General features: G+C 47.2%; 4 protein-coding genes across 4 annotated transcripts; 2 read left to right on the top strand and 2 right to left on the bottom strand.

The window, feature by feature from the left end:
- Window positions 1-518: 518 nt before the first annotated feature.
- Window positions 519-2,190, bottom strand: PADG_01673 (uncharacterized protein; the record flags this gene model as incomplete). The annotated part of the gene is made up of 2 exons (XM_010758719.1): window positions 519-2,102; window positions 2,161-2,190. 2 exons carry the CDS (start codon window positions 2,188-2,190, stop codon window positions 519-521), a joined length of 1,614 nt encoding a protein of 537 aa, XP_010757021.1.
- A 3,574-nt stretch (window positions 2,191-5,764) lies between these two features.
- On the top strand, window positions 5,765-8,067 carry PADG_01670 (uncharacterized protein; the record flags this gene model as incomplete). The annotated part of the gene is made up of 3 exons (XM_010758718.1): window positions 5,765-5,824; window positions 5,875-6,177; window positions 6,283-8,067. 3 exons carry the CDS (start codon window positions 5,765-5,767, stop codon window positions 8,065-8,067), a joined length of 2,148 nt encoding a protein of 715 aa, XP_010757020.1.
- Window positions 8,068-11,105: 3,038 nt separating this feature from the next.
- Window positions 11,106-13,768, top strand: PADG_01669 (uncharacterized protein; the record flags this gene model as incomplete). The annotated part of the gene is made up of 4 exons (XM_010758717.1): window positions 11,106-11,175; window positions 11,250-12,492; window positions 12,563-13,328; window positions 13,391-13,768. 4 exons carry the CDS (start codon window positions 11,106-11,108, stop codon window positions 13,766-13,768), a joined length of 2,457 nt encoding a protein of 818 aa, XP_010757019.1.
- A 902-nt stretch (window positions 13,769-14,670) lies between these two features.
- Window positions 14,671-15,574, bottom strand: PADG_01668 (uncharacterized protein; the record flags this gene model as incomplete). The annotated part of the gene is made up of 2 exons (XM_010758716.1): window positions 14,671-15,153; window positions 15,281-15,574. 2 exons carry the CDS (start codon window positions 15,572-15,574, stop codon window positions 14,671-14,673), a joined length of 777 nt encoding a protein of 258 aa, XP_010757018.1.
- Window positions 15,575-16,361: the final 787 nt, after the last annotated feature.

Below are 16,361 nucleotides of genomic sequence, written 5' to 3'. Positions count from 1 at the left end.
AGAGAGAGAAAGAGAAATGGGATGGATCTTCTAGTGGTAACAGACAACTTCCTCCTTTATTCGAGCCAACACAGCAAGCAACAACCGTTCGGTTCTGCCCTCCCTCACACACCCCCCTCTTAGATTCTCCCACTAACCAACACCAGTTTGATATTCCACGCATCGACTCTGCGTTGTTTCAAAATGGGAACGGAGTTCCCGTTCCTTTCTATTCCCTGCGTTTGATTTGTATCCAGTTTCGTAGTTACGACATCAGTTCAGTTCGGGTGGTTGTGTGTTGGTATGTGGTATTCAGGGCAAAAATAGAATCCTCTCGTGCGCTATAAATAAACACACGCATGGCAACAGGGAGCTATGGTTATGTGCACCCGAAAGTTGGAAATACCGTATTGGTAATGGATCCTTTGCTTAATGTCATGCAAAAGACAGAATGAAGCAATGGATAAAAAAAAAAAAAAAAAAAAAAAAAAAAAACTTTCTTTCTCTTTTCTCCTTGTCTGTGTTTGTTTTGTTTAATTTCAGACAGCTTTCAAATGAGGACCAGGACCAGGACCAGGGCTCGACCGGAGACTTTCCGGCAGCGGTGTGACGGGAGATTCATGTAAAACATCGCTCATCAGCGGTGCACCACGCCGCTGTTTCGGTGACGGACAGGTTAGCAGTGGAACGTCCACTTTCCCTGCTGTTCCTGTTCCTGTTTCTGCTGTTGCAAGGGAAGACAGCTCTAGTTCCACCACCGTAGGCTCAGATACATTTGTTTCAACGTAATCATTGGTATTATCATTAGTAGTAGTAGTCAGCTGCACTTGTCCGTCTTCCACGGGTCCCAGGGTCCAGCGCCACTTGCGATGGCATTTCCGCCGTTTGTGGAGAAGTGGTGTTTGCGGGGTGTTATCCCGGGAGCCGCAGGTGCTACCGGCGCCAGAATCGAAGGTGGCATTGGATAGGTTTTCGCGTAGTGCGACTGCGCAGATTTGTCGCTTGCTTGTGGAGTGTTTTCTCTTGGTTCGTGGGCGCTGGGGAGGAGCGGCTGTAGTTGTGGCAGTTGGTGTTGCTGCCGCTGCTGGAGGTAAGCTATTTTTAACAGCAGCTACATCTCCATGATCGTTGCTAGCGTTGGCGCCAGTGGCAGGACTGTCCTGGTCTTTGCCCTTGTGTGTCTCTGTTAGTGCTGATGGTTCGTCATCGTCTGACAGGTGCGAGACGGACGAGTCTGATTCCTCATCTTCGGAGGAGGATGACGTCCCGACATCTGAAGGTCCTGAGGGTGAATCTAGAGGTGAAAGATCCGAATGCCTCGCTACATAGCGCACGTTCTTGATTTCCTCGTCGAGCGGAAAGCGGTATTTCACCCGTCTTTTCGCAGGGAATAACACTTTGCGCCCGCAGTGTCCATTGCCCGACCCATTGCCGCTTGGCACAGCCAGAGACGCTCGTCGCAGTGAGGATGTATGAGGGGAGTTACGCAGAATACTCCGTAGACCGAGCGGGAGCTTGTAGGGGAGTTGTTCATTAACTGTCTGGCAGTTGCATAGATATGACGAACCCCGTTTCGCGGAGCGGGAGGCGCATTTAGGTGACGAAGCGCTCACTGGCGATGATGACGACGTTGTACGGCGAAATCCGTCATAGGCATTGTTGAATGTATTCCATACGGTGGGGGAAGCGGAACATCCTGCTGAAAGCGCTAGAGAAAGCGCCGTTGTAGACTTGCCAAAGGTGATGGGCAGTGAGGAAGTCTGCAGGGACAGCTTTGGTCGTTTGCTAACATTGGAGGGCTCGTGGTTCCGGGCGGTTGGCGGAAGAGCCGGTGGTACAGGTGGCTTTACGAACATAGCTGGGGAGGGTTGTGAATCCCCAGGCGATGGAAGCGATAGCGGAGCGATGGAAGTAGCAGAAGCGTTAGGAGGAGGAGGAGGAGGAGGCGTGGGAGTGAATGAGCTTACAGAACCCGGTGGGAACGAAGCATCATCTGACTCTGACGAAGGATCTGGTGCTGGCAGAGACTGTATATGTGCAGGCTTTGGGGTCGTGGATACGGCGAGCATGGCGAGTAGATATGATATCCAGCGAGATAGCGGGGCGAATACCAGCCGTTCAAGCTTACGAGAAGCTGTCCGAAGTGAAAGAGGCATTAAAAGAGAGTGGGAAGAGACAGACGACAGCAGCAGCCAGGTCGGGAATAAACATGATGCATTCCTTCTTGGTGTATGTTGTGTTATTGCACGTAGGTTTTGGTCGTCCGGTTGTGTTATTGCAACATGATGGACGGCATGGCTGCAAGTGTTTTGTTTAAACAACCAAAAAACAAACACGAAGAAAGAGAAGAAAAAGAAACAAAGGGCAAAGAAGAGAGAGAGCAAGAGCAAGTTCTTCTGTTTCTCTTTCGTCCGTATTTGATATGCAAAGTAAATTCGTTTTTATATATAGAGATTTCAACCCCCTTTGTTTCAACGGAGATTTGGGTCTAGGTCTCTCGTAAGCCGGTACGGGTACAGACGTCGATGGGGGATCCGTGGTAGCGGTACAGTTCCGAGGGAGAGGGAAGCAAGATACGAGGAATGACGCTGATCAGTGATCGGTGATCGAGGAACAGGCAGGAGAGGTAAAACAGAAATATTAAAAACAAGAAAGAATAAGAGAATCAGGCAAATCGTGCCGACTGAGTGGGGTTTTAAAAATAACACAGAGGGAGAGGGGGGAGTATAAAATGGATAAGAGTGGGTTTTTTTATAGTTTATGTATTAAATAATAAAAAAAAAATGTTGGGTTGGCATTTAGGTAAGTAACCGAGGTGGTGAGAGAGAGAGAGACGTTTTTGTCAATGAATCTTCTCGATCGCCAAATTCGCAATAATAACGATAACAATGGCAAAATAAGTAGACCGAAAACCGGGTCGAAGATGGAAGCGTTTGTTTTTGTGGCGCCGATTGGGACGGCTGGCTATTCTTAACCCAGCTTGGAGAGACAGACGGAGGCTTTGACCCTCTCGACTCAAGGCGGAGCAAAAGCAGACCCGGACCTGTGGGAGAGACAATAGATGGTCGACAAGACGGACAGGAGAAGAGAGGAAGAGAAGAAGGAGTAAAAAGGGAGGAGGGAAGATATATCTTGGAGGGGGGTAACTATATTGAAGTTTTGCTTCCGATGGGCTGCTGCTGGCTTTCTGTGATCCGATGTGATGAGAATGGGGCAAGCTGCAGCACCCGCAACAATAGCCTATTTATTGGCTTCTGAAACATCCAACAACTCCCAGAAACCGTGTAATAGTTACACTCCGTCTGCTTATTCAGACATATAATAGTTCTATCAGAATCTAATTTATCTATCATTCTTACAAGAATATCTTGTGCCTGTCTTGAAACCCAACCCAGGGGCTGTTCGGTTGCATTTGTCTCTGCGCATCTCCGAAAGTCGGTGATTGGCGGCAGTTTAATCCCTTAACGGGAATATGATAAACCCTCTTACTAAGTTAGCGCGGTTGATCGACTCTGGATGATGGGATGGGTTGAATTATTATTATTATTATTATTATTATTATTATTATTATTATTATCATTACTCTTATTTCCCCCGTGTCTCGTTTTTTGCTCGGGGGACTGGACGGAGGGATCTCCGAGGCAAATCATAGGCGGCTATAAATAACAGTGTGGAATGTTCCTCTTCCATGGATATTAATTAGTATTGTGTCATGTCATGTGTTGTATAGTTAGTTTTTTGCCCACAACCTTAGTAACTTGCGTTGGAACATGGACAAAACAGGTTTTCCCTATTTTAAACCGATGAGATATTGACCGTTGATTCCATTTATTTCTATTTATGATGTCTGACATCATCTCTGTTTTACCTTGGTCTTGAAGGTCTTAGAATACGATCCTCCCTTCGTCAGCTCTGCTTCCCTGGACTGGAGAACTAACCGCGGAACAGAGCACTGGGTAAGTGGGCTCTGGTAATCACAATGTCTGTTGCTCTCGCTTATTTGTTGCTTGCGATGGACCAGAGTGGGTGTGTGTATGTAAAGCACGAATGTACGAAGCAGCCCGCCCTGCTTCCAGCCCTTGCTCCAGAGGGAGGGCGGATACGAGTGACAGCTGAGATAGATACTTTTTGGGACAATGGCTGGCTGGGCGGAGTTGCAGTGGCTAGCGCTGATGAGCCAGAAGTACTCCGGACCACTAGGAAAGTACCGGATCATCATCGTTCGCCGAAGATATATTTAGTTTTTTTCCCCTTTGCTACGATAGTGAATAAGTAAGTTAATGCAAGCTGGATAACTTAACTATTGACTGAATCTAGCTATGCGGTTACTAAGCCTCTCCAGCCACTGTCCATATCACGTGATTAACGCGCCACAGCGCCACAAAACAAGTCATCAAAAAAAAAATAAAAAATAAAAAAAAAAAACTGTATATAACAACTCGACGAAATGGATGAATGATACGGTTGGATGTGCCCAAGGGAGGAACATTCTATCCAACCACCCCCGGCCTCCAACCAGCTTCGGATACTGGGACATCTCCAATCTTTCTGGGTCTTTGCATCTCCCAGGCAAAGACGCAGGACACAAGGCGCAAGGGGGCACCAGCGGTGGCAATCCATTCAAGCCCCATTCAACTCAGACATGTGAAGAATAATAATCTTATCAACTATTTAATCTCTGCCATCGCCACCAGCCTCAACAAATAACCCAAAGCCGTTTTGCCCCCCTCGCTCCGATCTCTCCGGTATAACCCTCAAATTGTGAACATTCCCCTCCTTGTGCCTTTTTAGTAACCAGGCCAGCCAGCCCTCTTATTGGCGGCAAAAATACAGCCAACATCTCCCGGTCGGGTCTGCCGCTGTGATATCTATCCGCTTCGCTACCTAAGTTTTATTTTCAAGGTCCGCTATCCTTGGGTGAGGAATATCCTGCTTTCTCTCTCTCTCTCTCTCTCTCTCTCTCTCTCTCTCTCTCTCTCCCTGATCCTTTACCCCTGTACATTGGATATCCGTCCATCATCGGTGGTCGCCTTGATTTTTTCCCTTGGATCCTCCTCTCCAGGAAGCCCCAACTAACCCTTGGGTGGATGGATGGGTTACAGTTACTTCAGACTGTTTCCCTCTTCTGCTTACGCAGCACGCACTTTCGCTCCCACCCCTCTGAACCATCTTGTTCTGCCTATTGCCTCTTTGTCTCCTGCGCCTGGACCTGCTTGACCAATAATGAGCTGAACCAAGCACTGTGAGAAGCTGTCTCTCGGCCTCGTTTCCAGATGCGGAAGAAACAGCAGTTCCAAGGTCAGTCTCTGCAAGTTATGCCCCGTGCCGTGGTTGGTCCAGGCTTTTGCTAGGGTTGACTATGATATTTGCGTTGTGTCTTTCTACTTCAACGGGTAGGCAAATACAATACGGCCATGGCAGACCTCCTTCATAGGTATGGTGGTGATGTACCACTGCGCAGAGATGATAGTAGGGTTATCTTGCACTTTGTTAGTTGTCCCTGCATTGCTATCTATCCTTTTTTTTTTTTTTTTTTTTTTTTTTTTGATAAGTTTGTTTTCTGGATCTACGACCAGCTCTTCATCCCATACGGTCTCTGTACCACTTCCGGAAAGAATTGGGAGCTTAGCTTGCGTTCTGTCATCCTGCTACAATGATAGATAGGACATTGTATCCGCATGAAGATGCTCAAATGTCTTGAGAAATCAAAGAGAAAAGAAAGAAGAAGAAAAGAAGAAGATAGAAAATAATTTTAATTTTAATTTTTAAATTTTTTGGGCAAAAAATGATCAAAGCTAACCAAAACTGCGTCACCATATATCCACGCGTCCTATTGCGCGCAATCGTGCGAGGCGTGGATCATTCCACCATCAGCTTTAAATCCATATAAAATAGGATTACGATTGTTTCTACGCCTCAGTTTTTGAAGCGGAAAACCCTGCGTTGAAATCACTTCCCCTAGCTGTCCAGCAGAAGCAGATTGTGGTCACTTGCAACTATGAAGCGCGCCGGCGCGGATTACGCAAGCTGCAGCTGATTAAGGAGGCGAAGAGAGTTTGCCCCGATGTGGTTATTGTGCCGGGTGAAGATTTGACCAAATTCCGTGATGCGTCGAAGGAGATTTATTTGTTTTTAAAAGGGTTTGTAGGGGTGGAAAGGGGGTGGGGTGGGAGGGTGGAGAGGCTGGGATTTGATGAGGTGAGTGAGCCTTTTTTTTTCTTTCTTTTTTTTTTTTTTTTTTTTTTTTTTTTTTGGCTACGTAAACTATGTCTATAGAGATAATGAAAATGTTATTTGATGTAGGTGTTTCTGGACGTCACTTCTCTGGTAGACTACAATGTTGAACTTCTCAACTACAACGATCTAGGTAGTTCTTTTTTCCATCTTGATAAGACGGATCCAACTCTGGGGTTTGCATATGATGCACGTACAGTCTCGGGACCTACGTATCCTCGCTCCCAGACCTTAGATAGAACATCTGGGTCTTGGGCCGCCTCCCATCGTCAGGATACGGACGGCTCAGCCCCATGTGCCACATCATATTCAACCACAGCCGGGGCTTTTCCATCCAAAACTAATAATACCCATATCAGTAATAATAATGCACAAAATAAAATATTATACCAACGGCTAATTCTCGGCTCACACCTGGCCAGCTACATCCGACACAAGCTCGAGCAACACAAAAGCTACACAGCGACTGTTGGCATCTCAACATCCAAACTCCTAGCAAAACTCGCAGGAAACTTCCACAAGCCGCAGAACCAAACAACACTCCTGCCTCCCTATTCTGTTGCCAATAATGATAGCAATAATTCCAAACCCAACACCGCAGCTACTGACGACGCATCAGAACCCGGCCAAGAGGCCCAAGGCAGTAACATCACCCGCTTCCTGGATGACCATGACATCAGCGCAGTACCAGGCATTGGTTTCAAAATCGCCGAGAAGCTCCGCGCGCATGTTCTAGGCCGTAAGCCGTTAGGATCTGGCATATATGACCAGCTCCCGAGCGAGGATCGCGTCACAGTAAGGGATGTTCGCTTATATCCGAACATGGGCCCGCCGCTGCTGGATGAGATACTGCTGTCTTCAAACAGTAGTAGTAGCGGCGGCGGCGGCGGAAGTTCGTTGCCCAGAGATATCGGACCAAAAATATGGGGGTTGATTAACGGGGTCGACCCTAGTCCTGTGGCGGAGGCTAGGGATGTTCCCACGCAGATTAGCATTGAGGATTCCTATGGCCATGGGCAGCTGGCGGGGCTTGATGTGGTGAGGAAGGAGCTGCTGGCGTTGGCGAGGAGTCTTGTTCGGAGGATGCTTGTGGATTTGACTGAGGAGTATGAGGAAGAAGAGGGTGATGTTCATCTTGACATCCAATCCACCGATTTGCACCGCAAGGGCAAAAGGAAAATAAAGAAGCGATGGCTCGCGCATCCGCGAACCCTTCGGCTTTCTACACAGACCCGTTCCCCGCCGCTCCCCGATGGAAGGGTCGATTTCAGCGCAGGGCGGGTTTCCAAGTCATGTCCCATGCCGTCATTTATTTTCTCTTTGCTTAAACTTAATGACCACAAACAGGACGCTGGCAATGGTACTGCTGACAACGTCACTCTAGACACCGTCACTGAGCGCCTTGTCAACGAAACTCTCTTCACACTCTTTCGCAGGTTGCATCCTGAGAAGGACGTGAGGGGCTTGAATATACATGTTGTGAATATTGCTGTGACGAATATGGCTATGGTCGGGGGGGTAGGTGCAGAGAGGGGGAGTGTCGGGAGGGATATTGGGAAGATGTTTAGGAGTCAGGAGAGGGTGTTGAAGGAGTGGAGGGTTGAGGGTCAGGCTGAGGATGACGGTGGGAAGGGAGGGTGGGTGGCTGATGCTGGCGTTGATGTTGGAGTTGGTGCTTCTGCCATTGATGACGGTGGTGGTGGCAGTGGAGATGAATGGGATAGCGATGAAGACGAAGAAGATATGTTAGATGGTGGTGGAGATGTTCTGGTGGATGAATGTGCCATTTGCGGTGCGCTGATTCCGCATTTCGCAATCAAGGCTCATGAGGTTTATCATACTACCTCTGATTGAGGGAAGTCGTGTTCCTACTATCAAAATAGTTTTTGTCTAGAATACATTAATTTTCCTTCCTTCTTACTTTAGAATACTTCAAAAGTAAATTTTGCATTCAGACCAAAGTTCCAGTGATTCTTATCTCCATCTCCATATATTCACGCAGTCTACGAATTCATCAAAAGGATAAAGGGTATGTATACTGCGAACTGTTTGTGCAGTTATCCCCCACAAGGTCGAGCTCGAGTCGAACACAGAGCTTGCAGGGGGGGGGTTGACGCTCGCCTGCAGACATGCAATCTGCGTAAGTTACGCAACGGATGGAAAACCCGCAAGCGAGCAGCCAAAACAAGAATTGTAGAACAAAAAGAAAGAAAAAGAAAAAAAGGCTATAAATACCGGGAAAACGTCCGTAGAATAAATAGCATCAACCGTCCACAATTTTCTCTCTTCATTCTCCAAGGATATGGGAACCCTGGGAAGCTGTAACGGTAGCGCACCGCAGATGCTTGAGCCAAGGCGCCCCACGGACAATTTTTAGAACTGTCCAGTTTGGGGAGCCTGAGAGACAGCAAGGCTCTAAGTAGCTTGTTTTTCCATGCTCCAATGAGTGAGTACTTCTGAGGAAATTAGTGATCAAGTGATCACCTTTCAAACGCATTCTTCGTATCCATTTCATGGAACCCCAAAAGTCCCAGATGGGACTTGGCCCTGACTGGGGACAGGGTGGCTGCGAGTCATCTTTTGCTTCCAAATAACAGTTCGAGCCAGTCGAAAGTAGCTCTGGGATACCCCAACCTGGCGGAACCAACCGAGTTAAACACCCAGGTTGGATGATTGGAAGCATCGCATGCATTAATAAACAAAAAAATTTATTTTTTTTTTAATTTAATTTAATTTTTTTTTATTTTGTCACTTCTCTCTGCTGGCGGGGCTTTGGGTAGTTTAACTCTGAAGATTCACCAGAATGGGAATTATTCAGCTCATTTCTTCTGTGATCTCCAACTCTCGTCTTTTTATTCCTCCTCTTTCGTGCGAATTTGGGCGTTTGGAGTTATATAAATGGCAACTGATTCGGCCAGATGCTGTAAACATGGGTTACACAGCTGTGTTGGCTGCTTTTGCTGTTGTCGCGGATGGATTTTTGAAGGAGATTTTAGGTGTTGAATCTAGGTGTTGATATTGCTCTGCGGATCGTTAGTTATATGGGGGCGCTCCAATTCCTCGTAGTGATGATGTCTGTCCAATCTGCACCCAGCGAAACCCCGGAGCATTCATTGCAAGAGTGACTGACGTGGTCGTCTGATTGTATAAATGAACGATAGATGTGAGAGATCCATGATACCGTAGTAATACGTGAGAGATCCATAGTTAGATGGACAGGGTTGCAATTGAACGAACGTGCTTTTAAAAATAAGTTGAACGTGTGGGTTCTATGAGTTGGGCCCACTTTTTTAAGCCATGATCGACTCTGGTCACCCATTCAAAAATAAACAACACACTCCGCACCTTTACGTCAACAAACAACATCTCATTCAACCTCGCCGCCCTCAACACCCACCAGGGTTAGGGTTAGGGTTAGGACCTGAGAAATATGATACAATCACTGCTGTCAAGAAGAGCATAGAGAGATGTGTGAGAGATGTGTGAGAGATGTGTGAGAGGGATGTGAGAGGATGCGTGAGAGAGATGACCTAGTTGAGTAGTTGTCTGCAGTTTTAATGGGGCGGTGGTGTCATGTTCTGAATGTCTAAGCCACGCAGAAGCTTTTTCTCGGCCCGAAGATTGTAGACCAGTTCCAACTTTTTCTGCAACACCAGCGTTTTAACTGTAACTGGTCGGTTAGTGGGTGAGCAACGCCGGCCCTTACCTAATCATCCCCCCCCTGGTTTTCAGCCCCAGCGGGCTTCCGTCAACAAGTGAACAACGAAACAAACCCAACGTCAAGTCCCTTCTCCTTCTTTCTGATCTCTCGTTCTTACAACATTTATTCTCGTCTTCATTCCTCCAGATATTCAATGCCTATCCCGCATGCTTCTCCCGCATTCGTCCCACAGATTCCACGGATACTGTCGGCTTGAACGGCCTTCGTCAAAAGACCAGTTACGTAGACTGGGCGGGATTTGCCCCCCCCCCCCGCGCCCCAGTCTGCGCCACATTCTCTCGCTCCACAGACCCGATCGTGGCGTTAACAGCCACGGAATGAAACCGATCCGCGGCCTTGAATCTCGATACCCAGAATAACAATCAAGGAAGTGAAATCCAAGTACTCCGTACCTGATGAAAGTTACCTTGAATTTGCGCAGAAGTTTTGTAACTCCTGGTTCTGGCGTCAGGTTATCATTGGAATATTTAACCCCTTCGGTTATTTTACGCGACAATTTCTAGGATCGATCGCCCTTGGGAAATTCTCCAGAGATTTTACACATGGTAATATTGTGTGTGAGGAAAATCCATCCTTCTCGAACTACACGCTCGTTTGCTGCAAACATATCATTGCTGGGGTGCTTGGTTTTTAACATCGCTCGGTCGTTCCAAAGCCTGCCACTAAGCCTGCCAGGATATATCCCTCACCGACCGTCCTTGTTCTCGCCCTCAGCCTCTCACAACTTAGTTAAACTGATTGTTTTGATTATTTTGAGTTGGTCAAGCAGCAACCGCTTCGCCCTGACTGCTATTAATTATTGTGTTCGTGGCTGCCAGAGGAGGCTGAGAGTTTGTGATCCTTGGTCGTTCTTGTGCCTTCCCCGCCTTGGTTCTTCTTCTCATCTTTGCGGATCGGTTTGATCGCACTAAAAAATAACCTGGTTCCCTTTTCTCCTCACCGCATACTGGTTCTCGAACTTTTCTCAACCCTTGAGAAACAAAAATATTGTATTTCATTACTACATTTTTCTACGTTCTTTCGTGAAGTCTTCAGTTGGACCATATCGTACTCTGTCTGTATATACCTTCTTAAATCCTTCTCTTAGATCTACAGCCGCTGAGGGTCCGTCCCCCCGTCAGCGGTCACCACGGACCCAACGGCTTTTTTGAGCCGTAGCGTCCCGCTCGCTATGCAAAAATTTGTTGGCCTGGTTCCTTTGATAACCAGCATCCTAGGAATTCTTGCTACAACTGTTGATGGTACGTTGCCTCCTCGCAATGGTTTCAAAAGGTCCTCACATAGAGATAATTCTCACCATGCATCTACTCGCCAGCTCGTTCCCAGAGACGAGATAGTATCGGTTACATTTCTCTCGTTGAACGGCCTATCATCCATACGCCGTCCCATCGGGTACACGCCTTTTCACATTTTGATATCACATTCGATCTACATAGAAGGCAGCAGCGGGTAAAACTTACTTTAGAACCAAACCATGACATCTTTGCGGAAGATGCACAGGTGCACTTCGTCGATCAAGCCGGAAATATCCAGAAATCAGAGTTAATAAATCGACAGAATCATAAAGTTTTCAAAGGCTGGTCCTGGGTTGAATCCGGATATGGGAATTGGGAGAGGGTTGGTTGGGCTCGGGTGGTCGTCAAAGAAGATGGCCCCGACCCTCTTTTTGAAGGCGTGTTCACCATCATGCATGATCACCACCACATCTTACTGCGGTCGAGCTATGTCCAAACAAGGCACGAGCTTGACCCGCACTTGGACGACACTACTGCAGAATACATGGTAGTTTTCAGAGATTCAGACATTGGGCAACCAGGAGAAGACGATGGTTTTACGAAGCGAAATTCGGTTGCTGAGCGTTCATGTGCAGCCGATAATCTGCCATTTAACTCAGATCTCGGTCATCCCGTATTTCGCGCCATGACACGACATGACAACGGGTTTTGGGGCTCCATGTCATTCGATTCTGTCCTAGGATTGGCTCGACGACAATCCGACATGCCTGGAACTGGAGGGAGTGGTGTGAACTTGAGGCTAAGCATCGGCAGCACTGCAGGTTGCCCATCAACCAGAAAAGTTGCTTTGATTGGGGTTGCCGCCGATTGCACTTATACAGCATCGTTCAGTTCACAGCAACGCGATGCATTGCAAGCAGCCAGAGAAAATATTATCCAGGTCGTCAACGGTGCATCTCAAATTTACGAACAAACTTTTAACATTTCCCTTGGACTTCGGAATTTGACTGTTTTCCCTCCAGATTGCCCTGCCACAGCCCCTTCTTCAGCTTTATGGAATGTTGACTGTTCTGATAATGGTTCCCCTGACATCAGCAGTCGGCTCAACATCTTTTCGGCCTGGCGTGGCCAACAACAAGATAATAATGCATTCTGGACTCTTATGAGCAACTGCAGAACTGGGCCTGAAGTTGGGCTAGCTTGGCTTGGACAGTTGTGCAACCGTGAAGCCCAAACCAGGCGAGATCCGAATAACAGCGCATCGCAGACCGTATCTGGAGCAAACGTTGTTGCTCGCACGTCAAATGAGTGGCAGGTACTTGCGTAAGTTTTCCCACTTCTCTTCATCTCGAGTTGTAATCTTGAATGCGCTGCTAATTTCTTCGGCATGAAGTCATGAGGTTGGACACACGTTTGGTGCTGTCCATGACTGCGACGGTTCACTTTGCTCGGAGTCACAGGAAGCTACATCTCAGTGTTGCCCTCTATCACGAAGTAGTTGCGATGCAGGTGGCCAATTTATCATGAATCCCACCTCTGGCAGAGGGGTCACGCAATTCTCACCGTGTTCTGTTGGGAATATTTGCTCTGGTTTGGGGCGAAATAGTGTTCGGTCCGACTGTCTTTCGAATAACCGTGGAGTGGTGACGATTACCGGAAGCCAGTGTGGGAATGGGATCGTTGAAGAAGGTGAAGACTGCGACTGCGGTGGAGAAGAGGGATGCAGAGACAATACTTGCTGTGATGCTCGGACATGCAAGTTTAAAAGCAATGCAGTCTGTGATGATTCAAATGAGGACTGTTGCAGCAACTGCCAGTTTAAATCCAGCGACATGGTCTGCCGGGCTAGCACTGGTCCGTGTGATCCAGAGGAAAAGTGCACTGGAAGTTCCTCCAGCTGTCCTCCCGACACAAGTAGTCCAGATGGTGAGAATTGCGGAGAAGGTCTCACTTGTGCTAGCGGTCAGTGCACAAGTAGAAATCAACAATGCCGAAGCATGATGGGTAACTCCCTTAGTGGTAACGAGACGATTGCCTGCGACGATCGGACGTGTTTACTGGCGTGTTCTTCACCACAGTTTTCTCGCAACCAATGCTTGTCAATCAACCAGAATTTCCTTGACGGGACACCCTGCGCCGCTGGCGGGAGGTGTAGAAATGTAAGCATTATTTCTCTTTTTCGCGCGATTTCGGTCATACTAACCATCTACTCTCCTGTCAGGGATTGTGCGAGGGTTCCTCGTTTGGCAACGAGGTCAGGTCCTGGATTGGCAGGAATAGACCTCTCGTTATTGGTCTTGCGGCTGGCATAGGCGGCCTTATCCTCCTGTCAGTCCTAAGCTGCATATTCAAACGATGTCGGAGACCTCGACGCCGAGAGACCATGGATCCAATGACCCAAGAAACCGCGCTTCTTACACCAACACCATCAAACCCAGGATGGAGTGGACCCACTCCGCCAGGTCAATGGGCATCACAACCAGCACAGCGTGGTCCTGGTGCTCGAAATTTTAGACCCTTTGACCCAATGTTCCCGCCACCAGCATACCGAAGCACAATGGCAGCAAGGGGAGGGATGCCTTCGGTACGGTATGCGTAACTATCTCTTATAATTTTTCGTTTCTGTTTGGCTTTTTGATGTTGCATTAGTAGACGTATGTCGTTTGCCCAGTAATTTTGTTCTTTGTAATTTTGTTACTTGTTCTCTTTTGGTTTTTTCTTTCTTGGATTCTGCTCCTTATAATGCCGTACATGTCATTTTTGTTGAGGTGTACACGGACTAGCAAGTGCCCTGGTGGCCGCTCCGACGCCATGAAGTATTTAGATTAAGTGGCCTTTCTCTTCAATATAAGAGATTGACGATAAGTGGACAATTGAATATGGTTTTAAAACAGTTAAAATTATTAAAAATCAGAGTAAGAAAAATCTCTCAATGTGATTTAAACATTCATTCAGATATATCTCCCTTTTGCCTCTCCAACCCCTCCAACCCTTACCCATTAGATCCATTGTCATGTTAGAACCATTTTACTTACCTGTTAGTGACATTCATCTCAACGTCTCTCGAGCTTTAGCCTGATGATAATTATTCCACCTCTGCTTCTCTCTAGTCACAACAGGCAGGTTGAGGAGACAACAGAAGTAACATATCTACGACTTAGGTTGGTTTCCGCGGCTGGGATATTGATAGAGTTGTTCATAATAAGGACTAGGAGCCATTGCAATATAGTATATGGTGTAAAGTGGGGGTTCTATGGATAGGATGAATACAAACATTGAGATAAGGGGAAACAAAAAAAAAAAAAAAAAAAAAAAAGCATGACCGCATCGGAGTCATTTAAGGGCGAAGATAGCAAAAAAAGAAAAAAAAAGAAAAGAAAAGAAAAGAAAAAGGTAACCCACATAAACTCCTCATCCCAGAACCTACAGTAATCATACAAGGGGCTAAAACGAAAAAGGAGCAGATAGCAAAACGAGAGCGATAGGGATTCCGGCCCCCCTTCACTGCAAACATATGCCTACAAACCCTTCTCGCGTCACCCCTCCCACCCCTTCCAAATCAAACTCCTCGATCATCGCCCTCAACTCATCTTCCTCCAACCCCGTCTCCCCCAACTCCCTCGCCACTCTCCTCAAATCTTCCAGATCAATGAATCCTTTCCCCCCCTCATCAAACAGGTCAAAGGCCCGAAGAATCTCTTCCCGAGGGTCTCGCTCAAGAATCTTGCGCGCGCTAATTGTCTGGAAGGCGGAGAGGGGCATGAGAAGACTGGATGGGTGAGGAGGTTGCTCGTTGCCGCTACGCTGTCCTGCTGTCCGTTGCTGTTGGGATTGTGATTGTTGTTGGGCGTTGCGTGGGACCCCGTAGGTTGTTAGGAGGGAAATGAGGTCGGGTTTAGAGAGGGTGAAGCCTAGTGCGCGGAGGGCGACGCGGAGCTCGTGGTAGTCGAGGTGCCGGTCGCGGTCGAGGTCGAAGAGAGTGAACTGCATTTTGGTCCAATATAGTCTTCAGTGATTGTAATTGTAGAAAGAGAAATTCGTGTAAACAGGTTGGGAGAGTTGTGGATTTATGGTCTCAAGTAGACGTAGGGAAATTCGTTAATTTCCTTACCGCTTCATTGATTTCCTCTCTCTGTTCCTCCGTCAGATCATTAAGGGGGTTACTGTTTGCCTGTGGATGTTGTTGGTGGGGGTTCTGTTGGGCGTGGGAGGGTGGAGGGGGTGGATGTGGTACAGATTTCGAGATGCCGCCATCTCCCCCCCCAAAATCGCCCCGATCCCGTCGAGAGAGCACTGACGCGCCAAACGGGAGGTGGTTATTGTTCAGGGCAGATCTATCGGGGAGTTTTCCGCTGGCATAGGAGGACCTAGGCGGGAATGAGGGGTGTGCGGAACTGGAGGCCATTTGTTTATCGCTAATTTACGGTTCGGTTTGGTTTGGGTTGGATGGGACGTAGAAAAGAAGAGGGTTTAAGAAATAGCGGGATCGATATACGGGGATCGCCACACTCTTGGGTGTGGTATTGGGGAATAGGCTGTGTCCTTTTCTTTTTGTATGGAGTGAATTTCTGTTTCTCTGATTGTCTTTTTGTTGTATTTCGAGTTGAAGTCGCGATTCGACGCGAAAACGTCGAACTTGAAGGGATGCACGTGATCTGCTGGTAAAAGCCGACTTTGGAGGAATATCAAGAAAACATGAATAAATACACATTCTATGTCTATTACACAAAAGGAACAAAATACAGACAAATAGTCAAACCGGAGGACTGTTGTATTAGGGCTGTAATGAAGCCAGGATATTATTGATCCAACTCCAACAATGCGAAAGAAGCAATTGATAACTACTATAGTTACTCCGATAAAACGCAAGTAAATGTCCCGAACATATGCCATCTACTATACGCCCGAATTTCTATACCTAATAACATATCTATCTTTGACATAACTCCGTAAACACCGTCTATCCAGCATAAATAATAAAGTAGGAATAAATATCCGGAATAAAAGTATCGGACTTCATCCAGAGTAAAGGGCCAGCCAAAAGTGTTATAACAATAACGGGCAAAGAGAATATTCAAATCTTCTGTACAAACCACTCAACCTTTGCAGCAATGGATCCATGGGCAATGAGGGGAAACGGATTAGTGGAGCAAAAATGAAACAGCGAAACATAGTGAATTTACAGGCCTGCG

Source organism: Paracoccidioides brasiliensis (genome assembly GCF_000150735.1).
Source record: "Paracoccidioides brasiliensis Pb18 unplaced genomic scaffold supercont2.2, whole genome shotgun sequence".
NCBI lineage: Eukaryota > Fungi > Ascomycota > Eurotiomycetes > Onygenales > Ajellomycetaceae > Paracoccidioides > Paracoccidioides brasiliensis.
This window is presented reverse-complemented; position numbering and strand designations above follow the sequence as displayed.